This window comes from Harmonia axyridis, chromosome 2, assembly GCF_914767665.1.
Source record: "Harmonia axyridis chromosome 2, icHarAxyr1.1, whole genome shotgun sequence".
NCBI lineage: Eukaryota > Metazoa > Arthropoda > Insecta > Coleoptera > Coccinellidae > Harmonia > Harmonia axyridis.
The window spans coordinates 18,325,154-18,351,817 of NC_059502.1; the positions used below are offsets into that span (position 1 = coordinate 18,325,154).

Consider the following 26,664-nt stretch of genomic DNA (forward strand, 5'->3'; position numbering starts at 1 on the left):
TTGGAAAAACAAACAAAGATAGTGAATGATAGTATACATATCGAAAATTTTGGTCTATTGAACATAACATCGATTCCCCAATTCTCAATATATAGCAAGATAATGAGTTTTTAATTATTTTTAACCTTCAATTTATTATCCAAGAAGTTATTTAGTTGATTCAATTCCGAATCGCCCTCACATTCCATAACTGCCACTTGTCAAATACGAAAAATCGAGTCTAGCGCAACCTCGTTTATCGAATAAGATCGAAAATGTCAATACTTCTGATATTCAAAATTCAATGACGACCTCGTCTAAACGGCGTTAAACGCGAAAGAAGATTGTATAGACAAGATTGCGGTTAGAGTTATGGAATTCATTTTTCTGTTTCATCTATTCAAAGAAAGTTTCATTTCATGAAAACGATAAAATTCGCCTAATTTCCATTCTGCGAACAATATATCTCTTACCTTCCATGTTGCGGTCCAACACTGCTGAAGTCGTAAACTGAACTGGCTGTGATTGACGAGTTCTTAATAGCTCCTGATTCCATTCCAAGTGGTGCATTGCAAGTGTCTGTAAAGAAAATTGATTTCAATTCTCGACCAACAATCGCAAACAACGCCACAAGTGAAGAAGTGGGAACAACAGTGCTTCCTTATATCATGAAGTACAATTTTATGGAACTTTACGACTGAAGGTTATGTGAAAGCGTAAAAGAATTTTGAACAGCTTGTACCTTTGGAAATAATGCAATTTTTAAATCCATTGGAAACCTCGAACGTTAAAGTTTTCAGTTATTTCATAACTGAAACGAAATATCACAGCTTGAAGTTGTCTGCTAGCGATATGGGATGAAAATGAAATCGAAAATTTAGTCTGTTTGATTTGAAAAAAGTTAAAAATACGATATGATGGTTTTAGCGTCTGTGAATTAATATGAGGAAAAATAATATCACGGCACGCAGACAATTTTTACATTCCGGAAAAAGTACCTCCTCGAGCGGGACTCGAACCCGCAACGTCCGAATAACTAGTCGAGTGCTCCACCATCTAAGCTACCGAGGAAATTGAAAGTTTCAACCGCATATGAGGAACCGTTTCTCCCAGAACCAATTGTTAGTAGTATTGTATACCTTACAAACTTAAGAGTTCGCAAGGGTTTTTGGAAAGGTTAAATATGATGGTAGAGTGGGAATTTTTTAAAAAATCACAAGAACTCAAATATCTCGAAAATTGTTGATTTTTGGTTGTCACTAAATATAACTCAAACGACAGCAAATGAGCCATACTAACACGTCCTCCAAGGTTCACGTCTAATTTGGGAACACCCTGTATAACTTTTGGAATATAACCATGATGAACTAGATACTATATTGTTCGGAGTGAGTCCACAGGAATAGTAGAAAGATGAGTGTACCTAATACTCATTTCCTACTGTTCCCGAAACTCATTGATCCATTCATATTTCACTCCAACAGAAAACAGTTTTGAAGCCAAAGCGAGAACTCAGTTGGACCCACTATCTCATTTCCCGATAAACTAACTTCGCCAGACACCGATATTAATCAGGATTTGCGAAGAATAAATTCCATTTTCTTTGCTTCTACTTCGAACAAACTTCGTAACTCACACAAATTATTTCCTACTGATGAGGATTTACAACATGCTACAAGACTTAGTTGTTGACCAAGTCACTTACAAATTGTTGATCACAAAAGTCTGCCAACTCTTCGAGCAATCTCATAAATAGTCGGGAAATCTTTAACAGAAAGAGGATTAAGGGATAATCCCCGTTCCTAAGAAATGATGTTATACTAGCTTTGTTGCGAAGTTCCCAAATCCGAGGAGTTCTCAATAATTATGCGTTAGGTGGTAGATGCGATAGAGAAGGGAAAGAATATTATTGATATAATTCTCAATTAGTAATTATTAAAGTGCTCTCGAATTAGTAGTCAATAATTCATCACAGGTTCAGAAAGGAGAAGAAGAAGAGTTCATCACTATGTAATCTACGATCCAGAATATTGATTTTTTTGCGGAGCAACAGCTATTTGACAGTACAAACCGATAGATTTTTTTGTTAGTAAGTACGTTTCGTTCTTTACAAGCAGCTTATGGTTGATATAATCGCCCATCTGAGCGCACAATTGATAAGAGAGTAAAAAAATACGCAGAAACTAGATCTGCTACTGATGTCCAAATCTAAATTCGTTAACCAGGTATTCAGATTAAAATCAATTCTCTCATAAAATGCATATTTTAACATAATATGGTTTTTCTTCAGTTTTCTGCATCTTTGTACTACAAGGTGAGCTGAACATTGCTGCCTTTCCTATACACTCCGAGTAATTGATTTTTTGAACTTTCTATCGCATGACCTCGCTTCTAATCCTGGCACTATTTATTTTTTATAGTTTTTTATGTTAATATTTGATCAATATGTTTGCAATTTTTCAAGTTATGTCATAAAATGTCAATATAAAACCTAAGGGTCAGTTGCACCATTTGCCTAAACATTGATTAAAAATTTATACATTGATTTCTCTATGATTTCTCAAGAGAAATTATAAATTAATCAATGTTTAAATTTTGATCAATGTTTAGGAAAATGGTGCAACTGACCCTTAATATACTTTTTCTTCTATGAATCTTGAATATCCACTTCTTTCCTTGCCCTGCTTTTAGGTTTTGATTAATTTGAAAGCCACTTTTATATATTTACTCTTCTTCATCTGTGCAAGTACTGAATTCGATCTAATTAATGAAAAAGGGACATTTTGCAAACAAATAAACATAAAATAAGTTAGGAATTATTACGACAAAGGGAAATTATTAACTTTCGAGGAAGGCAGTATCAATATATCCAGTCCAGTTGGAACAAGGTTCAGTTGTTAGTGATTCCTACTGTAATGATTTTGTCTGCCCAAGAGTGCAGCAGAGTCACCTCTCCACGATGAAGTGAGAGGGTGTCTTGAGCAAAGATCGCTGGATTGCCCAACTGATGAATCCACCAGCGATCTCAGGACGAAACATCATTATCCCTAGAGAAAGAGAGAGAGCGAGAGAGAGAGAGAGAGAATATATAATTCAATATAGAAAATTCAAAGATTAGATGAAATTGAACCTTTCTTTTTTTTATATAGGTAGCCCTATAGGCAAAGCTGAAATAAAAAAGCTATTCTAATTACAGAGGTGAAAATATATTTGGATACCAACATCATAATAATGCTGGTAGGCAGACAAGAGAGATCTAATTGCGTTTCTTTGACACAAAGGTTATTCTACCACAAAACTCGACAAAAATTGCCCACTGAATTCGCACATTTCTGTAACATGTTGATGTAATAAATTATACGGTTCGAGAACACTCCACTTCTGCACTAATTACAACAGAAATAATAATATGAAATTAACCTTCCAGCAGAGCTTACATTCAAAAATAATCTACTTTGAGCTTGAGTGTTCTTTATTTCAACAAGTGACTTTCAAAAACAAAATAGATAATGCAAGCATGTATAGAATATATTGTCACTAATTTCAAGACCATTTCGAACACGATTTGTTAATTCTCAAATGTTTCTATGTATACAGGGTTAGAACTATTTAGAGGATCCAAATCCAGAATATCTACAATGGTTCTTGAGATATCTCGAAAAAACTGAAAATGAATTTCTTTTTTTGTCCTTATATTTATTTGTTTTTGGAGATAACTTCATGAAATTTGGTTTATAGCCATTATCCAATATAGAGATAATAATGGTGTCTTCAGTTTTTTCTGTTTTCCATTGTGTATGCATGTATGCATGACGTGTATAAGAATGAAAAAAAAAGACTATCGCGCCTTGGAAACAATGAAAAACTGAAAAAATCTGACACCAATAGAATCTCTATATTAGATAATGACTATAAACCGAATTTCGTGAAGTTATCTCCAAAAACAAATGAGTGATGCAGAAAATAAATCTCGATTTTTGGTTTGTTCGAAATATCGGGGAGATATTTCGGATCTATTCACACCAGCACACTCATCCCTAAATAAAGCAACCATTTTGTAATTCGAGCCACCTTGTATTTCTAACGGTTTTCGATATCCCCCTCTACATAGTTCTAACCCTGTATACCTACGTATTGGAATTTTTGAACACTTTATACAAGTGCCGAAGGCATTGATATTTTTCCACGAGTATTAGAATCAGCCTTCTGCAAGAGTGTGATGCATAATTTTCTCTAATTCACTGAATTTTTATTGAAATTAATTGAATATTTCCATAAATATCGTTTAGTGACTTTTGCATTGGTATCTTCTGTATCACGAATATGACATAATAGATAAATTCGTGATAGGAGAGTTCCGAGTATCAACAAATAATTAAATATATATAATACCATTAAATCTATGTGAAATTGAGATATTCCCGTACGATTTTGTTCTGAAAGGTATGGTAGAATGATCAATGAACTGACTTAAAAGTTTGTATTTTCATGAATTTGCATTTGCATTTTCAGAAATCAACGCTCTAATACTGATTTTACTTATCAATATTATTGTCAATTAAGTTTGGTGTTCGATATCACTGAAAATACTCCATCGGTTTTATGAAAATGGAATGATATATTTTTAATATTTTAAATTATATAAAATTAATTAAATTTTCATAAATCTGGAGATGATATTCGACTTATTGAATTTGACTAGCTTAATTTCGAAAATTTGTGATTTTGACCTGAATTGTTCACCACTTTTAATTTTGAGACCTAAAGGTTTTATTTATAGATGTGACTCTAGTTATTATGTTACTGCCTGACTTTGCACTGTTGGATTCATTTGCCCTGAAGAAAGCCATGTGATTGGTCGAAAGCTTGGCTTAATTTAATACAGATCTTAAATAATATTCTTAAACCTCTTTCCACCCGATATATAATTCCTTTTGTTCAGTTATAAAGTCGACATAAAATTTGTTGCCGAAGAAACAGTTTATTCCTGAAAATAATAAGTTCTTACGTTTTTTCGTTATCATATTTACGGACGTGTGGAAAGAATGGAATCACCACAATAAAAATATTTTGGAACTATGAAAGTATACAGAATTGACGTTCACTCCAAACGTAAATCCCGAATTCACTCCAGAAGATCCTTTTACAAATCTACGTATAGATCCAACCCATTATTGGAAGCATTAGAGTTGATCTCGGCATTATCTGCCTGAGTCTAATACAACAGATATCGCGAAATTCAATTAAACCGAATCAAACTAAGAGGAAACATGTAGAAATAGAATACTAGGAGCAGTTAGTAGATGTAATCACGCTTTAAACTCCAGCAAATTATAGGGTAAACAATTATTCCTCTCCGAATCGCAGGAGTGGAAACCTGATGGGACAATAGGCCATTTGGCTACGCGAGCGAGATCTTATCGAGTAGACTATTAAACACTCGCAAACTGTCAACTTTGTTTACACTTTACCGAGATAAAATTTACCTCCAGGATGAAATGGTTGTAACAGTCGTACAGCATGCAAAAATCAACAGATTAACACCGACTCAGCGCGTGTTATGGGATCCATTCCCTGAGCATACATGAGGTTTCCAAGCGTAAGTTTAACTGGTTTTTCGATGATGACCCTCATAATGGGTATAATATTCTTTATCGCAATGAGGATTCGGCCGTTCGGCTAATATTCCCTCGAGTCTCCTCAAATAGAAGTTTTTTTTTCATTGCGGGCAGATAAAACCGGCAATTAGGGTGTTAGTGTTCAGACCTGAGCTCTCTTACAATCTCACAAGGTGGTTTTTTGGAGTGCTGACCGAATCTATTTCTACTTGTTCAGATTCACGAACGTAATTCAATCTAATGTAGATTATATCTGTTTGAAGTACGTTTGAAGTAATCATATCTCATTCAAATTAATATGAAGATTAATTGATAAGAGTAGTTTTTCCTCCACGATTTCATGCCAACTAACTTGTATCTCTATTGATACATGAAATTCAATCTAACTCATTGGACACTGCAGCCGATAACAACAGAATTACATATCAACATTTTCAAAGCCCATATTATGAAGATACAACCTAAATCCACTGAATGAAATGGTTCTGCTCTCTGAGATACAGGGTATTTTAATTCAAAATTCATATATTAATATCATCCAACCCCAGAGTTTTTCTATTTTTGAGTTTTCTGAGGGCAGCTTGCAAGTCAGATCACCATATTTCAACAACTTTGTTCTTTTCTTTGATTCTTGATGAATCTCCTCATTTGTTCTTGACGATCATGAAAATTATTTTCTATACTTTTTGAAAATCACTTCAAGTGAGTATTATTCGTTTTTTTTTTTGACTAAGGCTGTTGCTTCGTTCGCATTTTGTAAGTTTCTGTTGTTTTGAAGACCTGTATTTGAGGTAGGCTATAGCCTAGCCTAGCATGGCTTTGTCCGATGCCGTAGCACTTTATCATCAAACCTCTCTTTATTCACACAATAAGTCTCAAAATCGCTAGGCTCAAGAGGGAACACCACCAAGTGACTGCTCAGTTCAAAACGAAATAAGAGATATTTCTTCTTACAAATCACCCATATTTATGAGGTTTTCACATAATTTCCTCAAATAATAATCTATATTGTGGAAATGAATGGGTACCAAAAATGACTGATAAGAGAGAAGCCACGTGGTGGTAATCCCTCCTAAAAATCAGGTTGAAGTCATCTACACAGACTTTAACAAAACCTTCGATCTAGTCTATCATGAACAATTACTCAAAAAGCTATATGGACATGGTTAATCCGATGTTATTAAAGTGGTTTCTTACCAATAGGGAGCACTACATTGCGTTCCTCAGGGATCAGATTTCAGACCAGTTTCATTTGTATTTTTCATCGATGATTCAATAGAATCACAAAATAAAAAAATTACTCAAAATATTTGGTTCCAAACTAAATTCTTGAACTTGAAAGCCTCCATCGACAGAAAAATACAGAAATTTATCTATTCTATCGAACTAGCATGATGAGAAAGTAAGGCCGCACCTACATTAGGTCCGCATTTCTCCCGATCCGATCCGACGTTGTCCGATGGTCGGACGACGTCGGAAGAAAAACAAACACCTTTATCTTGATGTTAGTGCCTACAATTGAAACGAAGCTTCCGAATTCTCGATTCCCGACGACTCACGACACTATCCGATTTCAATTGTAGGCACTAACATTAAGATAAAGGTGTTTGTTTTTCTTCCGACGTCGTCCGACCATCGGACAACGTCGGATCGGATCGGATCGGGAGAAATGCGGACCTAATGTAGGTGCGGCCTAACATGTATTAATTAATCCTTGTACTCGAAAGTAACCGACGCATCCGCCATTTTGCTATAATTCCTCTACAATCTTAGGAACTACACAGGGTCTGTTATCGTCTTGATGCTTAATGAAAAGCCTTTTTTGTGGACTGTATATTTATTACTTTATTGTACATTTACATTCACGAAGGCCGGCGATCTTGGACTCGCGGTCTCTTCATGTGATCTGTTCTAGCTCTACGACTAGACTATGCTCTCAAGCCTCAACATTCGCGGCATGAAGGTTCGTGCAGGTGCACTGTGTGCGGCGTTGTCATATGGCTTCTCCATACCGCCGGCCTTGAAATATTATTTCAAAACAAGGTTTACAAACAACATAAATAAACAATTCTTGTATAAAGATAAAGTAAGTATAGTTCTCCCCTTTTTTTTATATACCAGACACTGGTAAAACACATAATTTCGAAATAGCTCTTTTACAGACCGAACCATCACTAAACTTCACTGTGGCAACCCTGATGATGTTATCAGTTCCACGATGCAACTCGATGATTCTGCCCAAACGCCAGGAGTAGGTAAGTGCATCTTCTTGTTTAACCAGTACCAAACTACCGACTTGAAGGAGATTTTCGACATTTTCTTTCCATTTCGTTCTTGCTTGCAGGTCAGAGACATATTCGACTGACCATCGCTGCCAAAAGGTTTGAATGATCTTCTGTAGGTATTTGTAGTGACTCAGACGATTGTCTGGCATTTTAACATATGCAGGCTCAGGAATAGATGAGACTGTTTTCCCAAGCAGAAAATGAGATGGAGTCAGGGGATTAAAATCGGAAGGATCAGATGATAAGGGACAAAGGGGACGAGAGTTAAGTATACCTTCTATTTGTATCAAAACTGTCATCATATCTTCATACGTTAAGCTAGTATTTTTCAATATTCTTTTCAAATAATATTTAACTTGTTTTATATTGGACTCCCAGAGACCGCCGAAATTAGGGGCCCTAGGGGGAATGAAATGCCAAGTTATATTTTCGTTAGTATGTGCAGCAGCTATCGAAGTCGAATAAGCTTCTATGAACCTTTTCAAATCATTATTGGCTCCTATGAAAGAAGTCCCATTATCGGAGAATAAATGAGATGGTCGACCTCGTCTGCCAATGAATCTCTTGAACATTGCCAAGAATGCTTCAGATGATAAGTCGGTAAGCAACTCTAGTTGGACACACTTTGTACTCATACAAATGAACAAACAAATGTACCCTTTTATTAATTTTGCCCCTCGTAATTTTCTATCTTTAATGAGAATAGGTCCGGCATAATCTAATCCAACATTTGTGAAAGGAATATATTTGTTGACTCTTTCTGAAGGAAGATTTCCCATTAAATATTTGCATCCCATTGGCTGGGCCTTACGACAAGTAATGCAGCCTTTTACAACAGATCGCGCTAGTCTGCGTCCTGCTATAGGCCAATATTTTTCTCTTAACGAATATAGAAGTTGATTTGGTCCACAATGCATCAGTCTCACATGCTCCTCTTGTAGCAATAATAAAGTCACATGATGCCTTGTGTCCAATAGAATAGGATGTTTCTTGGCAAAATCTATATCGGCATTTACTAACCTGCCTCCTACTCTAATTAGACCGTCGGTACCAATAAATGGATTCAGGGCCAATAATTTACTCGAAGTACTGATTTTATCTCCCTTTGTTAACATTCTATATTCATCCGGAAAAGATTGTTTTTGAGATGTTTTTATTATTATATCATGAGCATAGCTTAGTTCTGTGACCGTTAAAATTCCGGTTGTCTTCATTGACTTGTCTTTCATATTTGATATGAACCTTATACAGTAGGCTATTGTTCTCTGTAATTTTTTAAATCTTGAGAATTTAGTAAACGGAAGTTCCAAATGATTCGTTTCGATAACCTTTCTATCACTTCGAAATCTTTAATTGAATATTGTATATTATCATTAAATGCGTTCCAATAAATACCTAGAGTTTTATTGTTTTCCTCTTTTCCTAAATGTAAAATTCCTGAAGATAAATTTTCATCAACATTAATTTCTTTCAATAATTCCTTGTTGTTACATAACCATTTACGCAATTGAAAACCTCCAGACCTTAATATATTCGTGACGTCTCTTTGAATTTCGCGTAATTCAGAAAGGCTGTCTGACCCTGTTAATAGATCGTCAATATAAAAATCTTTTAAAATTACTTTGCTCGCGATTGGGTATTCATCATTATTCTCTATACCCATTTGCCGAAGACAACGCACAGCTAAGTATGGTGCAGATGAAGTTCCATACGTTACGGTGTTCAGTTCGTAGCATTGTATCTGTTCTCCATCATTATCTCTCCAAAAAATTCTTAAATATTTTCTCTCGCTAGGGTCTATAAGAATTTGGCGATACATTTTTGAAATATCAGCATTTAAGACAAATTTATGTTGTCTGAATCTCAATAATATGGAGAAAAGATCATCTTGTAGTGTAGGTCCGACGTACTGAACATCATTCAGCGAAATCCCGTTGTCAGATTTAGCTGACGCGTCGAAGACAATTCGAGTTCTTGTGGTTATACTTGTATTTTTTATTACTGCGTGATGAGGAAGAAAGTAGCCGTCTAGACATTTCTTGTTTATATCGAAAACTTCCAATTTGCGCATATGACCTAGTTCGATGTATTCTTTCATAAAGTCACAGTAATCATTTTTCAAAACTTTATCTCTGTTTAGACGTCTCTCCAATGCATGAAACCGATTCAATGCCATCTCGTCAGAATGTCCTAACTTGATTACATTTTCTTTAAATGGAAATTTCACAATGAATCTACCCTCTGGAGTCCGCTTGACATTATCCAAAAAATGTTCTTCACAAAAAATTTCATCTTTAGTAAGAATTCTCTCGTTGTCGCATTCTTCGACTGTCCAAAATTTAGTTAAAGCATTTTCCAAAGACTCGTTAATTGTTATGCAAGAAATAGTTTTGCTCGTCTTTGATTCTACAGACGGAATATTACCTCCAAAAACCCATCCTAGCTGTGTATTCTGTAATATAGGCATGTTGTTATTTTTCCTTTGTTCCATGATTAAAATGTCATAAAAAATACTAACTCCCAACAGCATATCTATATCTTGAGGCAAATTGTAATTTGGATCCGCTAGAGTTAGTTCGTTTATTCTTGATCGCGGAGAAACCTTAAACGACGCATTTGGTAATTTTTGTGCTATTTTAGGAATAATGAGACACGAAATATTTTTAGTATAATCATTAATTCTTGAACTGAACCTCACGTCAGTCTTGTATTGAGCAGCTAGGACCTTTGACTCTCCTACGCCTACTATTGAATAATTTACTGGTTTTTTGTCTAAATCTAATTGTTTCGCTAATTTTTCCGAAATGAAATGGCTTTGACTGCCTGCGTCTAGTAGTACTCTTGCGTAAAGGAACCTATTATTCTTGCCGTGAACACGAATGACCGCTGTACTCAGTAAAGGCTGTGAATTATCCTCCAAATTGTTTATACCGGCAACATTGTAAGCCCTACTACTCGCGGATCGCGCTGTCTTATCGGCTCCTGCGGAATTGCGACGTACCGACGTATTGCTATCTCTGTCGTACGCGATACCCTCACCCTCTTGCGTGCTCGTCATGTATGTACCGCTGGTCGATTCTCTCGAGTTGGCGTTGTTTACGTTTTCTTTCGCATCTGACTTGGAATTTAAATGTAAAAGAGTATTATGACGTTTTTTGCAGATTCTACAATTGGATCTTTTGCAATCGTTATTGATATGATTGGGATCGAAGCAATTGGTACATAATTTCAGCATTTTTACCTGATCAATTCTCGCAGGAATGTCTAATTCCCGAAACTTTTCACATTGATAAATTGAATGTTCTTTTTTACAAAAATAGCAAGTTAATTTTCTTTCTGTCGTAGTATTGAACGACCGGGTTTTTTCTGTACGATTTGATTTATTATATGGAAATTTGGAGAACTGTTTTTCTATTGTTTTAACATCGTTCTTGGTAATCTCTAATTTTTCTAAAACTTCACATTTTTGTTTAAGAAATTCTAATAATTCGTTTACCGTTGGTAGTTCGCCTTTTGTCCGATACGATTCCCACTCTCGTCTAGTAATATTGTCAAGTTTAGTACAAAGCATGTACACTAAGAGAGCATCCCAACTATCAGTTGGTTGACCTGATACTTTCAAAGATCTCAAATTTTTTACAAAATTATCGTGCAGATTGCGCAATTCAGCGTGCGATTCCTTGACAACTACTGGGCTGTCAAAAAGTCCTTTGATATAATTGTGTACAATCAATTTTTTATTCTCGTATCTATCTTTTATTAACGACCATGCAACTGTATAATTACTTTCACTCACTTCTACAGAGCTAATCAATTTCGATGGCTCACCTTCCAAACAGGATTTGAGATAATAAAATTTTTGAATATTACTAATATTGGCATTATGATGTACTAAAGAATAGTAAGTATCTCTAAATTCTAACCATGTCTCGAATGAACCTCTGAAGATTGGTAATTTAATGTCAGGTAATTTAAAATGTGATTGTACTGAACTATTGACCGAATTTTTATTAGCTGATATTGAACTTACACCATCGTTTAATTCAGAATTGTTGATAAGGTTTTGAGTGAAACTAATTAATTCAAAATAAGATTTTTCAAAATTTATAAGTTCATTTAGCTCTTGTTGTAACTCTTGTTCTTGGTTTTCTGATCCACTTAATTCGTATTCGATCGAAGCTTGCACAGATGAAAATTCGTTTAGAATCGGTTTAATTTTGTCTAATCTTACTTTCAGTTGGGTTATTGTTATCTCGTCTATATTGTCTAAATCGATTGAATTAATATAACCTTTGAATCTTGTTAAGGTTGCCTTAAATTGACCTCTTTGAAATCTGAATTTAGTTAAATTCGACATTGTTCTTGATTAGTAATAAATTGCACTTGTAATACTAGCTTATCGTATTGAATTGACTTTAAATTCAACGTGAATTATAACATTTAACTCTCGTATAAGATAAAGGAACGAGCTTACTTGGAATTGTGGAATTGTCTCACTCTGCTTCTTGTTGCAGTCGTACAGCTGTCCTCGTCTATCGTGGCGTAGCCGTTAGCAGGTGTTCGCTGCAGTGAAATCGTCGAAGCTCCGTCTCGCTCGGTTTCTGTACAGGAATACAGCCGTCTTACTCGCTCGTTTCTTCCCTTCAGTTGAATCGTAGTAGTTTTCTTCCTACCGTTCTTGAAATTTTTAAATTCTTGAAATCCGGTTCGATAAGGACCAATGTTATCGTCTTGATGCTTAATGAAAAGCCTTTTTTGTGGACTGTATATTTATTACTTTATTGTACATTTACATTCACGAAGGCCGGCGATCTTGGACTCGCAGTCTCTTCATGTGATCTGTTCTAGCTCTACGACTAGACTATGCTCTCAAGCCTCAACATTCGCGGCATGAAGGTTCGTGCAGGTGCACTGTGTGCGGCGTTGTCATATGGCTTCTCCAGGGTCCTGCAGAGGTCAATAACTCTAGTTGACAGAGATACAGAAATCTGACTTTATTTGGAGTTAAAGCCCATTATTCAATAACATGTCACACATAGTTCGGGTGCCAACTATGTTCTTTTTTAATGGGAAACCCAATTTTTTTAATTTTCCGGAATATTTCAAATTACAAATTCATGGCAAGTCTAATTGACATATTTGCGAAATTTTCATTATTTCAATCGAACACCTTGTATATCATCGATTCAAGTATAATAAAGGCTTCGCAATTCCTTGGAATTTTCTGGTGAGCCGATAATTTGAGAAATGGAAACAAGTTATGAAACATTTTTTGATCAATGTGTAGCTCTTGTTCGAAATCAATTTTTAGAGTAAAAACATAGATAGAGGAAGTAAACGCAATTTTTACATGTCCCCAACATGTTTAGATTACGTTGTCGGACAGTGATATATTTTCAAATCCACAAGTTTATTATATCATTATGAATGTATATTATATTTAATGGAATATATTTATTTGAGTGATTCCCTTTAAATATGCAAATTTGAATATTTGAAATCCGATATTGCTCCTAATTGTGGAATTTATAATAAGCAGAATATTCATTATTTTCTGTTTCTACCTGCTGAAATCCAAGGTTTGTCAACTTTTGGTCTTCTAGTGTCATCGGTTGTATCACGCCGTTTGGCGTGCTTGAAATTTTTTTTCTGGATTTCTGATACATTTAGGTATTTATTTCAATATATTTTAGTTAATATAAAACGTTGATTCACTATGGAGACTTAAGAAGTGCGTTCTTCGTGAAGAAACTCACGAATTGAGTGAAATATCGTATCACTGATATGTGTTCATTTCCGCGCGCTTCATGTCAAATTTCATACTTCATATTGGGGACAAAATTTGTTTACTAAAAATGATATATGCTCCCACAACCTATGTTTATTACTCTTTGATCGTACGTAACGAAAAAAAATCGACATTCCATGCCCAAACATCAATATTCCTGATGAGGGTAGAAATATTTTATACGTCAGAGTAAGGGTGCAAATATCGGAAGTTTCGCACCTGCATCTCCTGCTCGGATCTCCTATTCTCGTCTCAAGAGGACAGCCTGCTCGTGTCGAAATAATCTAATACATCCCATCTCCCATTTGCGGGAATATAATATAGTTCATACATACGTGAGCAGTAGGGGGATGAAATACCGATGTATGGGGGGAAAATAGGCGAACAGGAATGTTCCCATTGTGATGGGAATATTGTATCCAATTCGGTGGGCCATCATTGAAAAAGTTATATGGGATGAATTTTACATACGAGAAAGAGAGGGAGTCAACTGAGAACCCGATACGGTACAAAATACCATGTATAGTTGGAAGTCCTTCATTTGATGGGAAATGCATTTCAAGCGCGACAATTTTTGTTCAGAGGTTCAGAGGTTTGAATTCGAACTGTTATGAGAGGATCTCTGGAACAGCGGCAGTTAGTGTTTTTTTTTTCGAAAAATAAAAGAAATTGGAAAGCATATATCGATTTTGCTTTCTTTTTTGATATATGAACGAAAATTGAATTTTCAATTTTCATCGAACCAACAGAACTCAACGAGGAAAATATTTCAAAGATTCTGATGGTTATAATGAAAAAGTTTGTTTTTCACAAATTTTTTAATTGAAATGTAAAGTATAAATCAGTTTTCTATTAGGAATTCAGATTCTTAGTAAAATTCTGCTTAAATCATATCTGTTACATAGCGATAGCATAGAGGAATGTGGAAGTTATGACTTTTTTATTTTAGGTCATTGTTGTATTGTAAATTTTTGTGTATTTTTTCTTGAGACTTATCGACTTGAATACCTCCTCTCCTATGTATTTTGTATAGAAATAGTAATAAAAGTCAGAGTTCAATGGACTAGTTTAGTGATGTTGATAATACTATATTTGACACGATAGAATCGAAATATAGAGCAAAACTGATAAATCAGTGAAAAAATTTCGAAAATCCATCAATTAATGACTGAGAAATAGATTATTTAAATTTACGTATTTTAGCGCGGAACGTCTTTGGTCTGTGACGTCACGGCTCTTGCCTGATATCGCTACACCATAAATTACGTTTGAATACTTAGCCGCGCCAAGGCTCTCGCGCCATTTGTAGTTGTACAGTGTAGTTTTAACTCTAGTTTTGTTTTTATGTCACCATAATGGAAGAAGGCTTCGTGAAAGGACAAAGTGACAATTTGCCTAAAATAGATATATTCGCAGTGATGGAGTTTTTTTCTTCAAATCCATCTTATGTCAGTGCAGAAGTAAAAGGAGTTAAACTTTTCAAGTAAGTATTTACTTTTGAGTTTACTTCATCATGGTTCAACTTATAACGATGATTTATTTCAAAAACGTTTCATAAACAGTTTATAGTTGAGTACTGGTTGTTGAAGACTATCAATGGCAAAACATATTTATGTGAAGAGAAAAAAGAGAAAAAAGTAATTTATATGTATGTATATAGTAAGTTATTTCAGCCATCGTGTAACGAACAAAACACGACACGAACGGCACAAGTGACTGTACACCAATGAATTCGTGAGCACTCTGCGAATACCAGTCGTCTAGTGTGTGACGTCACGTCACTTACACGTACTATGAAATTATTCTTCCAAGCGCAACTTCAAAGTCCCATAACTTTTTCATTTCTAGAGATATTTCAATGATTCTTCCACATTTTTGTTTCATTTAACTTAAATTTTTAGAATTGATCCTTAACAAAAAAATGAAAACTAGTCCATTGTGAATGCTGAGAGAAATTCAAGAAGAATCCATGAACGACATTATTATTCAGCTAATGAACTTACTATGCGTCGTATTGTTGTACCATAGTACCAAGTACCTAGTCGTATTTGGTACCTCTTTCAAATATTTCCACAATTCAACGAATAGTGAGTAGAAATATTGAATATGCTTGTCCAAGGAGTTTTTTTCAAAATTGTCTCAGTATTCGCAAATCAGAACTGATTTTGATGAAACAATTTAAAAATTTCTGAAAATTGTTAAAGCGTGTCTTTCCATAATTAATTAGTATAACCTACTGAACACAAATGACATGAAAAATTTCAAACTATTAGTTTTTTCCTCCGTTTTGCAATAGATGGCAAGTAGTAAGCGAAATAAATAGATCGTAGAACTCGTACAATAAGCTTAGGAATTTGCAAATATAACGTTATCGAAATATTAGTCGATTTGTGTCCTCACAAAGTTGTTCTCGATGTCAGCCTCGATGTCAGCTTATGAACCAAATTCTCGTCATTTGCGGGAGATTTTAATTCACTGCTTTAATATGAAAAAATCTGAGGCGTGGCTCATCTAATGCTCTCAAATACCTATGGTGAGGTCGCTATTAGTAAAAGAAAGTGTCCAAAGTGGTTTCATCGCTTCAAGAATGGTGATTTTGACGTCGAAGACCAGAGTGGATCAGAGAAGGTTTACGAAGATGCAGAATTGGAGGCATTACTTGTGTTAATTTTCTTTTTTTATATTAGCCAAGTGCTAAATAAATTCAATTATTATTATTATTAAGACTCGTGTCAACCTCAACAAGAATGGCAGGATCATTGGGAGTGACGCAACAAGCCATTTCCAAACGCTTGAATGTCATGGAAATGATTCAGAAACAAGGAAATTGGGTGCCGTACGAGTTGAAGCTGAAAGATGTTGAACGGCGTTTATTTGCTTGTGAACAGCTGCTTGCAAGGCAAAGATTTAAGAGATTTTTGCATCGCATTGTAACTGGAGAAGAAAAATGGGCTCATTGCGATAATCCCAAGCGCAGAAAATCATGGGGATATCCCGGCCATGCTTCCACGTTAACGGCCAAACCGAATATTCACGGTTCTAAAGGCATGCTCAGTATTTGGTGGAATCACCTTGGCGTAGTGTATTATGAGTTGTTAAAACCGACTGAAACAATCACAGCCGATCATTATTGAATGCAATTAATGCGTTTGAGCCGAGCTTTGAAAGACAAACAGCCGCAATACAACGAGATATATGATATAACCTTATTCTCCAGGCGTTGCTCCCTCGAACTGTTACTTGTATCGATCAATGGCACACGGCCTGACTTACCAGCACTTCCGGTCTCATGAAGAAATAAAAAATTGGATCGATTCTTGGATCGCTTCAAAAGATGACCAGTTTTTTCAACGCGCAATTCGTACCCTACCCGGAAGATGGAAGAAAGTAGTGGCCAGCGATGAACAATACTTTGAATTATGAATGTATAACCAGTTTTTGACCATAAAGCCTCGAATATCGAAAAAACGGCGGAAGCTAAGTTGTAAGACTATGTATTTATAATACATAGGATTACCATTGTAACCATTTCAAATTCAATCAAATTGTTAGCCTATTGCTCAAAATAAACTATATTTTTATTGGAAAACCTTTTAGTGTCTAATTCTAATCTTGAGGTTCTCAAATGTATTCGATACAATATTATAATTTGATCAGGTTTTGAGGGTATCGGTACGATCAAAATGTACTCTGAAAAAAAGTATGCTGCGTACTAGACAGATCTAGTCAGTAAACGGTTTTTCCCACAACCAAATAATCGTTCCTTGTTAGTACCACCACCCTGAAGACGGCAGGGGAATGTTTGCCTGAACGTTGGTAACAACTAACAGATCATCTAACCACACAGATAATAGAAACAGCCCAAATAACTATCCAACAAATAGTCCATCATCAATATCACGACAACAACTAAGCTTTTTATCATCAAAAATAAAGTTTTCTACGGATCATTTATACGATCAATCTGCATGTCTACATCAACTTATAGCCGAACCTAAAGTCAATGATCAATATCCTCGTCCACTACAAGCCAGGGCGGAACAAATGGCATTGAATGGACTCTACGAGTGAGGTTAATAAAAAGGCAATTGATGCCTATCCTTATGAACTGAATGCGACGTTAATGAGGTCAATACTCACAGGGGTTGTGCTCCATTCTCCAAACCTAAGGGGAATTGGCGCTGAGCATATGGGGTCTGAAATATATCAAAGATTGTGTCGCCGACCGCAGGTTTTGTGTGGCATAAAACGGGCAACAAGAGCTTCTATTATGCGCCAATCTAGACTCTCAACTAGAGCAGGAGCGATAATACAGGGCTAGGGACAAGAAGCTACATTATATGAATGTAGGTATTCTCAGCTGGTTTTCGAAAAATTAGTGGTAATGATTGTGTAAGTGCTCTTATTCAATGTGTTTCTTAATTGCAGGTATAAATTTAATTAGAGATTCTTTGGTTTATTTTAAGAATACAATGTCCTATAAATATGGGCTCGAAAACACCTTTCCTTTCGATATATAGGGTGTTTCTGAATCCTACCAATTAACCAATAATCAATTTATCCAACACAGCATTACTGATAGGATTTTTTTGATAATTTGAATTTTTCTCCGTTTGAGAGCCAATATTAATGTACTGAAAAAAAATGTTTGAGGACAATGTTCACTCAATGTAATGTAATGTGAGAAATAAAGGTTTGATAACAAAGCTCCAACCAAAAATTACTCGCAATAATAGCATTTTTTTGATTACCGATTCGTATGTTCTCACCTTGAACAGGGTGTTCCTAAAGTCGAGATAAGACGAAAAATGAGAATTGCTTGTATAATTTTAAAAATAGAATGTCCTATACATGAGCCCGCAAACGCTTCATTTTCAAGTTACAGGGTGTTTCTTCTGGTCCTACTTTTTTGTGAGGCTTATAACAGTTTATCCAATCTTTATTAATCTTCTCTACAGATTGGAGAAATGAATACCAAGACTTATAATTGATTATTTATTCATCACAGCTTACTGGATCTCATGATCCTGAGGATTACTGAAGAATTGTTTGACAAGAATCCAAAAAGTGTAGTACTGGACCAGAGTTTCTTTTTACACTTTTCTAAACTACTAGTGGTCCCCAAAAAAGTTCTTGTGGAAAGAAGTGGACACTCTTCCAAAAAAAAATTGTAGATTTGCATTCAAAAATTAGCATATCACATGATGAAAATTTTGAATTGGAATATCTTTTCCAAGTTTAAGTTGAATATCTCGTGAAGGGAAGGTGCTTTGAGAAAAAAACTTAAGCTTCAACATCTGTACCTCGAAAACAAATTGTTTGCGGACCCATGCTATAGGACTTAATTTCTTAAATTGATCCAAGGAATCTGTCATTTTCTTTTGTACCTCCAATGTAGGAACACTCTGTATACTCAATTCAAAACTGATGTCGTCACAAATTAATTTCAATTTGAATGAAACACATTATATTGTAAAATACAGAACAGACAATTTTTGTATGGGAATAACTCAGTTCATTTCTTTGATAACTGCAGTATGTATTAAAATTTTGTGACAAAAATAATACAAAAAACCGAAAACAACGGGTAAGTGCATACCGATGACGAATGCAGAAATCACTGATAGCAAAACAAGAGGGACGCCGACAAAATGTGTAGACGAAGGAAAATAATAAACCTGTGACATAGACGTGCCCGTTGTACAATAACAATAATCATCTTGAAAGCGATAATAAACTCAAAAACCGTAAAAGGGTCCGAATTTTTTATTTCGTGTCGATTTCAAAGAAAAGTAAAAAGGTTATTTTATAGAAAAATTTTCATATTCGTCTTAGAGAGAATTCTGGAATGTTATATTTTGGAAATCTTGAGGGGTATTGACTCCCCCCTTATTTCTAATCCCTTGTTTCATCAAAAAAAAATCTGGAGCAGTATAGGAAGGGCTGGAATTCATTAATTCCTATTCTTTAATACCTATCAATTATCAAATCTGAAAATTTTTATATTCGCTTCGTAGATTTCGCAGTTAGAATCTCAAAATTCCTCCAAGGTCGAATTGAATGAAGGAAAGAGCTCTGAAAATTTTCATTTCAATCCTCATTCCGGGATTCTTCTGTCCCACCCCAGTATCTGAAACATCTCGTAATGAAAAAGTTACAATTAAGTTTCTCAGATTTTGTGTGAGTTCCTCAGCGTCATTGATCTGATTATTCACTGAAGAAAATCGGGGAAATGAGTTCTTTTGTGGAACTTTTCTCCTCTCTATTAGGATTTATTTGTGCTTTCTCAGTATCTCGACTCCTCTATGCGAAAAACCAATTGGCCCTAATGTTTTCTTTGTGGCGGCATCTCAATTTTCCCAGCTTCGGGAAAACCCTTCGGGAGGAGCAAGAAATTATCGTCATGAATTTTCGAAGGAAATCATAACAGAACCTACTCTCGAAATGATACTCTCACAGGTAATATGGTTGGAGCGTTCTCTGATGAGTATATTCTTAATTTATCGATGTAATATTTTCTCTGTTGAGAATAAGACAGTTCAGATATATTTTCCCTCGGCCTTTTTTTCACTTCTGTACGATCTGTTTTTTCTGATGAAATTTAATTCAGACAATATCTCATTTTCTGGTCCTTCGAACCCTTATCGAATTTCACACTATTAGGTCAAATAAAAAGTCCCGGTCTGTTGCACAGATGGCGGTGGTAGTATTAAATCTATATGATTTTTATTTAGTATCAACCTTTAAACGATACGTGTCGAAATTTGACAGCTGTCCGACCATTAGTTTGTTAGATATTGTGTTGTGAGTGTAGATACTTTTGTTATTTGAAAAAAGATGAAAAAAAGAATTTTGTATGCTAATGAAATATTGTTTTTTGAAGGGAAAAAATACAGTTGAAGCAAAATATTGGCATCATGAAGAGTTTCCAGGGTCTGCACCAGGATAATCAACCATCATTGATTGGTATGCTAAGTTTAAACGTGGTGAAATGAGAACCGAAGACGGCGAACGCAGTGTACGCCCAAAAGAGGCTGTCACGGACGAAAAATCAAAAAAGTTCACAAAATAATTTTGAATGACCGTTAAGTGAAGTTGATCGAGATAGCAGACATTGTGAATATATCATTTGAACGTGAACATCATATCATTCACGAATATTTGTAGGTACATGAAAAAGATGTGCAAAATGTGTACCGTGCGAGCTCACAATCGATCAAAAGCAACAACGTGTTAATGATTCTGAGCAGTGTTTGAAGCTGTTCAAGTGCAATAAACCTGAATTTTTGCGTCGATATGTGACAGTGGATGAAACATGGCTCCATCATTTCACTCCGGAGTCCAATCGAAAGATTTTATCAAAGATTTATTATCAGGTTAATTGATATGAAGAATCCAAAAAATTCAAAACAAATTCTATTCAAATGGGCCAATGAGAGAAGCGAGCCAACCACATTGAATTCGAACTAAAACCAATAAAGTTCTCAAAATATACTCCGGAACATTGTGTTCAATTTGTACCAAAATCAACATTATTTCCGAACATTAACTTTAAAATAGCAATTACGCTCATTTCGAATTGAATGAAAGAATAACATGTTCCCAATTGATGTTCAAATTGTCATTACACAGGAATTATTAGTGAAAGAAAACATTTATTCCATTTGAGTATCGTCATGATGTTCATTACACATTGGATGTTGGAAAGTTTTTATCAATACAATATGTTCGATCCCATTTTTCCAGCACCAACTCTTCAAATTCATGAATGGAATTATAGTGCTGAAAGCATTGTTGTGTCGAAGATGGATTTCACGTTTCATTCAGCTTTTATTTTTAAAGTGTGAAAACAGATGAATGGACTATATTTGTTCTTGTTTCAATTCCACCTTTTAGTAGAATATTGGATTGAGACTTACTCAATTCAATACTTTATGTGAATACATTTCAAATCGAAAATGAAATGACAGTTATTCTATTTCCACTTTTGAATTTTATGAATTATAATTGTTTGTTCAGACTCAATATTTTCAATATTTAAAATTCTTAAAATGGAACTCTCACTTAAGTATAAGGTTTTCTAATAAAGAAGTTTTATTTTGATATCAAAGCAAAATAGTACCTTTATTTTGGGATGAATCAATGGATGCTTATTTCATTTTTAACAAGGTATGCCACTCATTATGAAAAATTATACCAGCCTGATGGCCTTTAAGGCTAGGGATTCATCATGCCAAGTAGCTTGACATTTTAACCAACTATTTGACTTGGAAATCAAGCTCGTGAAAAATTACATATTTGAGCTTGACTTGATTTTAGTTATCTACTGCTTGGCTTGAAATCAAGCTACTTGATATTACTTCAGCTTGACATGCACGCGTCGCACGGCATATATTTCTGAAATCTCGATGGCGCTTGGACTAAATAAGGGAATTCCTCGAGCGCCGAGAGGCTGAAGCAATCGCCAGTGTGTTATTAGTAGTTTTCTCATATTTCCATTGAATCTATTGGTAGATATGGTAGTTCCAGAAATATGATTCCTTATTTTTCATCAACGCCAGCATCTTTAGCTCCTGTTAATAGACAATTTTCCAGAGCTGCTCTTACAGTTACAAAAACCCGCAATAGTTTAGGTGGCAAATATATAAGATGCCTCATGTATTTTAGATCCTGGATAGAAAATTATAAAATCAAACAAAGGCTGGAGGTTTCTCAATATCAAGAAACTTCATTTTTCTATAATTTTTCATTTTGTTATGATTTAATTAATGTTTCTATTTCAAAAAAGTTGATATTTCGGTTCTTTCATTCAAAATGTTAAATATATAAAAGTGCTTTTTGCAAGTTTCCTCCTCATATGATCATTTTTTTCTATTGATGTAACACTACACAATAAAACTGCTAAAAATCAAGAGCTTGATAGAATTCAAGTACTTGATGAACAAATACTTGACTTGACTTGATATTGAAAAACTACTATTCGTCTTGGGCTTGACTTAAAATCAAGTCAAGCTCAAGCCAAGTAGCTTGAAAATCAAGCTAAGCCGTGAATCCCTACGGTTGCAGCATTTTAATTTCTCAAATAAAATTGTTTCGAAAAAGGGGACAAAAGACATTGTGTTATGAGTAGCAAGTCATCTTATTTTTTTGTGTAGGACTATCTCCATGAAGTTTTTATTTTAACATTGTGTTCAAAAGGCAGAATGAGGTTCAAAAAAAAAAATTCCATGCAACATTTCTCAAAAAAAATTACAGGAATGCTGATTTGATCATCAATCGTGAAAAACTTTTTAGAGCTTCACGTAATATTTGTTTTCGATTTTTGAATTCTTTTCTTAACGTAATACAACGAAATTTCCGGGAATCTCAGACTTTTCTCCGAGATATTTCAAGACTTCATTAACGAAATTAATAATTAAACGTCTTAAAAAAATGTAAATTTGCATCTGTGTGCATCGAATTATGCGAAATATTCTGAATATTAATTCGAAGTCTATCGGCTCTCAGGAAAAACGGCACTTCAGCTCCGAAAGCTGATAAAAAATTCAATAACCCATCCAGGGGAACATCATACCTTCCATCGATCGTCAGAAAATGACAAATTCTCTCATAAATGTTTCAATGTCATCTCCCCGTTGCCCTACTTTGGCCCTGGCGTCCTGTAAATTCTTCGCAACTAATCGTTTCGAAAATCCATCAACCGATGTCTAGCCCCGTTCCTTTTTTTCTGGATAACTTCGCCGTTTGGTTGGCGAATGCCGACTGTATAGGCTGAAAGGGCCCTTAGATCGATACATGAAACTCACGCGAACCTTAAAATTGTCAGGGTCGCCGTCTTTCAACTTTCTTTTGTCCCGACGTCCGCTTTATTGGTTTAAAAGTTTCTGCTCGGAATTTTTTGTGCGATATTCTTTCGCGTTATTAGCTTTCTAGAGCTTTCTTTTTGTAAATATTTTGTCTACAGTGCTGTTATTAATTGAGTGGTTTATTTCTTCGTCTGGTGAAACTTCCAGATGGGACACATTAGTTTACTATTTTATTTGTTGATGTTCGAATGGCTTCGATGTAGGTACATACTTGCTAATGTAGGTACATAGGCGTTTTCTTCCGAAATTCGAGGCTTTATTTGAAAAACTGGTTATAAATTCATCATTCATTGTCCTCCGCTGGCCAATACTTTCTCCCATCTTTCGGACAGTGTACGAATCCAGCGTTGAAAAAACTGGCCATTTCTTGAGCGATCCACGAATCGATCCAATTTTTTATTTCTTCATAAGACCGGAAACCCGGTGGTGCCATTGATCGAAACAAGTGATAGTCCGAGAAAGCAACATCTGGAGAATACGGCGTTGGAACCGTGAATATTCAGTTTTGGCGTTGACGTGGAAGCATGGCCGGGATATCCCCATGATTTTCTTTGGACTATCGTTATGAACTCATTTTTCATCTCTAGTGGCGATCCCTTCCATATTAGCCTTGCTATTCACAAGCAAACAAATGCCGTTCAATAACTCTGAGCTTCAACTCGTAAGCCACCCAATTTCCTTGTTTCTGAATCATTCTCATGACTTCCAGGCGTTTCTAAATGGCTTGTTGCGTCACTCCCAATGATCCTGTCAATTCTTTATATTTTTTAACTTTAACCTACTATAAAACTTCAATTCTATCTATCTATTCATTCGTTTCATCACACACCAATCACAAAATTCATTGAAGGACTGTTCGGGAATTTTTGCACCACTATTTTCGCAGCAGAGTCTCCGATATTTTCGACACACATTTTTGCAATATTTATTCGGAAAACTTATTCATCAGTCGTTGTTTATGTAATTCGATTTTTTTGTGGTTAATTTGAAATATTATAATGACAATTCATTTATTTCTTTTTAGATTTTTTCAATTGTTGCCGTTGGTAAATGCATAGGTACCTATAATTGGGTCGTCATGTATAATATACTATTTTTTGTTCTGATTTCTCGATAAATCTCAGAACCTCAGAATTTGTAAATACCTACTAATAAGTATATAACAGGCTGAACAGTGTGTAGGTATCACGCACTTCAACTAAAGCACTATCATTTGTCGGCAAAGAATATTCTCCAATATCTATCTTTTTTCTCATGAGAAATTCACCTAAGCCCATAGAATGACATTTTCGTATCGAACAATTTTCCGATCGAGTAGCAATATTTCAAACTCGATGTATCGAGAACCGACATGTATATACATGTAGGTCAATACATATTCCAGTGGTAACGCCGGTCCCAAACTGAAGGTAAAATGTTGCATACACGTCGAACACGATATTCCAATTTCATATTGCAATGTTCAGCTCCATACGACCCTGGCATATTGTTGACCTTTGTCAATAATTATTGCAACGAACACAGTTTTCGAATATCCGTATGTTGTGAACTTATGCTCGAACATAACCGCGTAATTTCCATGGGCTATTGATTAAAACTTTCTTCTCTATGCTCCAGGAACGCTCCTTCACAAACCACTCGTCAGTCACGTAACACCAATCAGTTTTATGTTGAGCTGTTCGAAATTTCATTATTCCGAGCTTCACACGAGAGGTTATGTGTGAAACATCTATCAAACGATAGTTTCGAGCGAACTATAGTTACCACGTTGTTCGAAGGTTCGTGAGCGTACAAGAGTTTTAGACGAAACGCAGCGAATTTCTCACAGTGGTTAGTTATTTCCTTATTCCCTCAAAATTCCAGAAATTAATACTAATTGACAAAGAAACTGCAACACCCAGAACGAGCTGTTTAAATTTTAATTTTTTTTTGGTAAAACATAGATAGTATAGCAAGGAGTAAATTATTGAAATTTGGAGAAAACAACGAAGGGTTTACAATTTTTTTGGTAAATTTTTTAATAATGTGTTTGTCTACCTCGATTATCCATACATTCCCCAACACGTCTCGACATTGATGCAATTAGATAGTCTATTTCTTCTTGTGGGATAATATCCCAAACCACCTATACTTCATGTCCCAGAGCCACCAAAGTCCGTGGGGCTGGAGTAAATTTGCAAGATTTCTCCCCATGATGTCCTAAACATGCTCTTTGGCCGAAAGATCGGGGGATCTGAGCGGCCATGGCAAAACATTCACATGGGTCGCTTCGAAAAAGTTTAAACTAACTCTGTCAAAAGAGGTCGGGCAATATCTTACTGAAATATTGGATTCTCGAGCCGGTTAAAGTAAGATAGAACATATGGCTCCGCTATTTCTTGAAGGTAACGCAGCGCTATCATGTTACCTCGGATAAAGACTAAAGGTGACCTACTTGCATGTGCAATAGCACCCCATACAATAACGCCTACTGTCCGGTGTACATCAAACTGAGGTTCACGTCTTTCTCCACGACGTCGTCTAATCCTTCTTCGGCCATCATGTGCACCCAAGGAGAATCGAGATTCATCAGAAAAGACGCCATTCCACATTCCAATGTTGACCTTATCTGCATCACTGTAATCATGGCCGGCGAAGCTCATCCGTCAGAGGTAAACCAAGGTGGGGTCGACAATGCAGCAGTCCAAAAGACCTTATCCGGTAGTAAACCGTTCGTTCTGTAATAGCCATAAGTCTTAGACGTCGATCTTGAACTTAATTTGTGACCCTTCAACGTCAGGTTCCTACTCTTCTTCGATTTTGGGCATAATCAAACCACACTTGACAACATCCCATAGCAGTAGTTGGATTTCTGTTCGTACGGTTAGCGATTTCTCGAAATGATAACCCCGCCTCACGTAGACCAATAATTCGAATTTTTTCAAATTCATTTAGCTGGCGATAAATTCCGCGTACACGTGTTTTAGGTATTTTAACCAACTGAACATCGACTTTGGAGATCCAATTTTAAATTTCACAGCAAACCAGCTATTCGAGGAGATCCTCGAACAGCTGGTTTGTTGTAAAATTTAAAAAACGACTACAATATTCAAGTAACAAAAATTATTTATATGAAAAAAACCTCCACG

The 26,664-nt window shown here is 35.4% G+C and overlaps 1 protein-coding gene across 4 annotated transcripts in view; it reads right to left on the reverse strand.

Moving 5' to 3' along the window:
• LOC123672184 (discoidin domain-containing receptor 2-like) overlaps positions 1 to 26,664 on the reverse strand; it is a 354,429-nt gene that overhangs the window by 175,162 nt on the left and 152,603 nt on the right. For all 4 annotated transcript variants that reach the window (XM_045606195.1, XM_045606192.1, XM_045606193.1 and 1 more), the window contains one exon: positions 453 to 558. In XM_045606195.1, the coding sequence (XP_045462151.1) occupies positions 453 to 558 (106 nt within the window). The remainder of the gene's footprint in view (positions 1 to 452; positions 559 to 26,664) is intronic.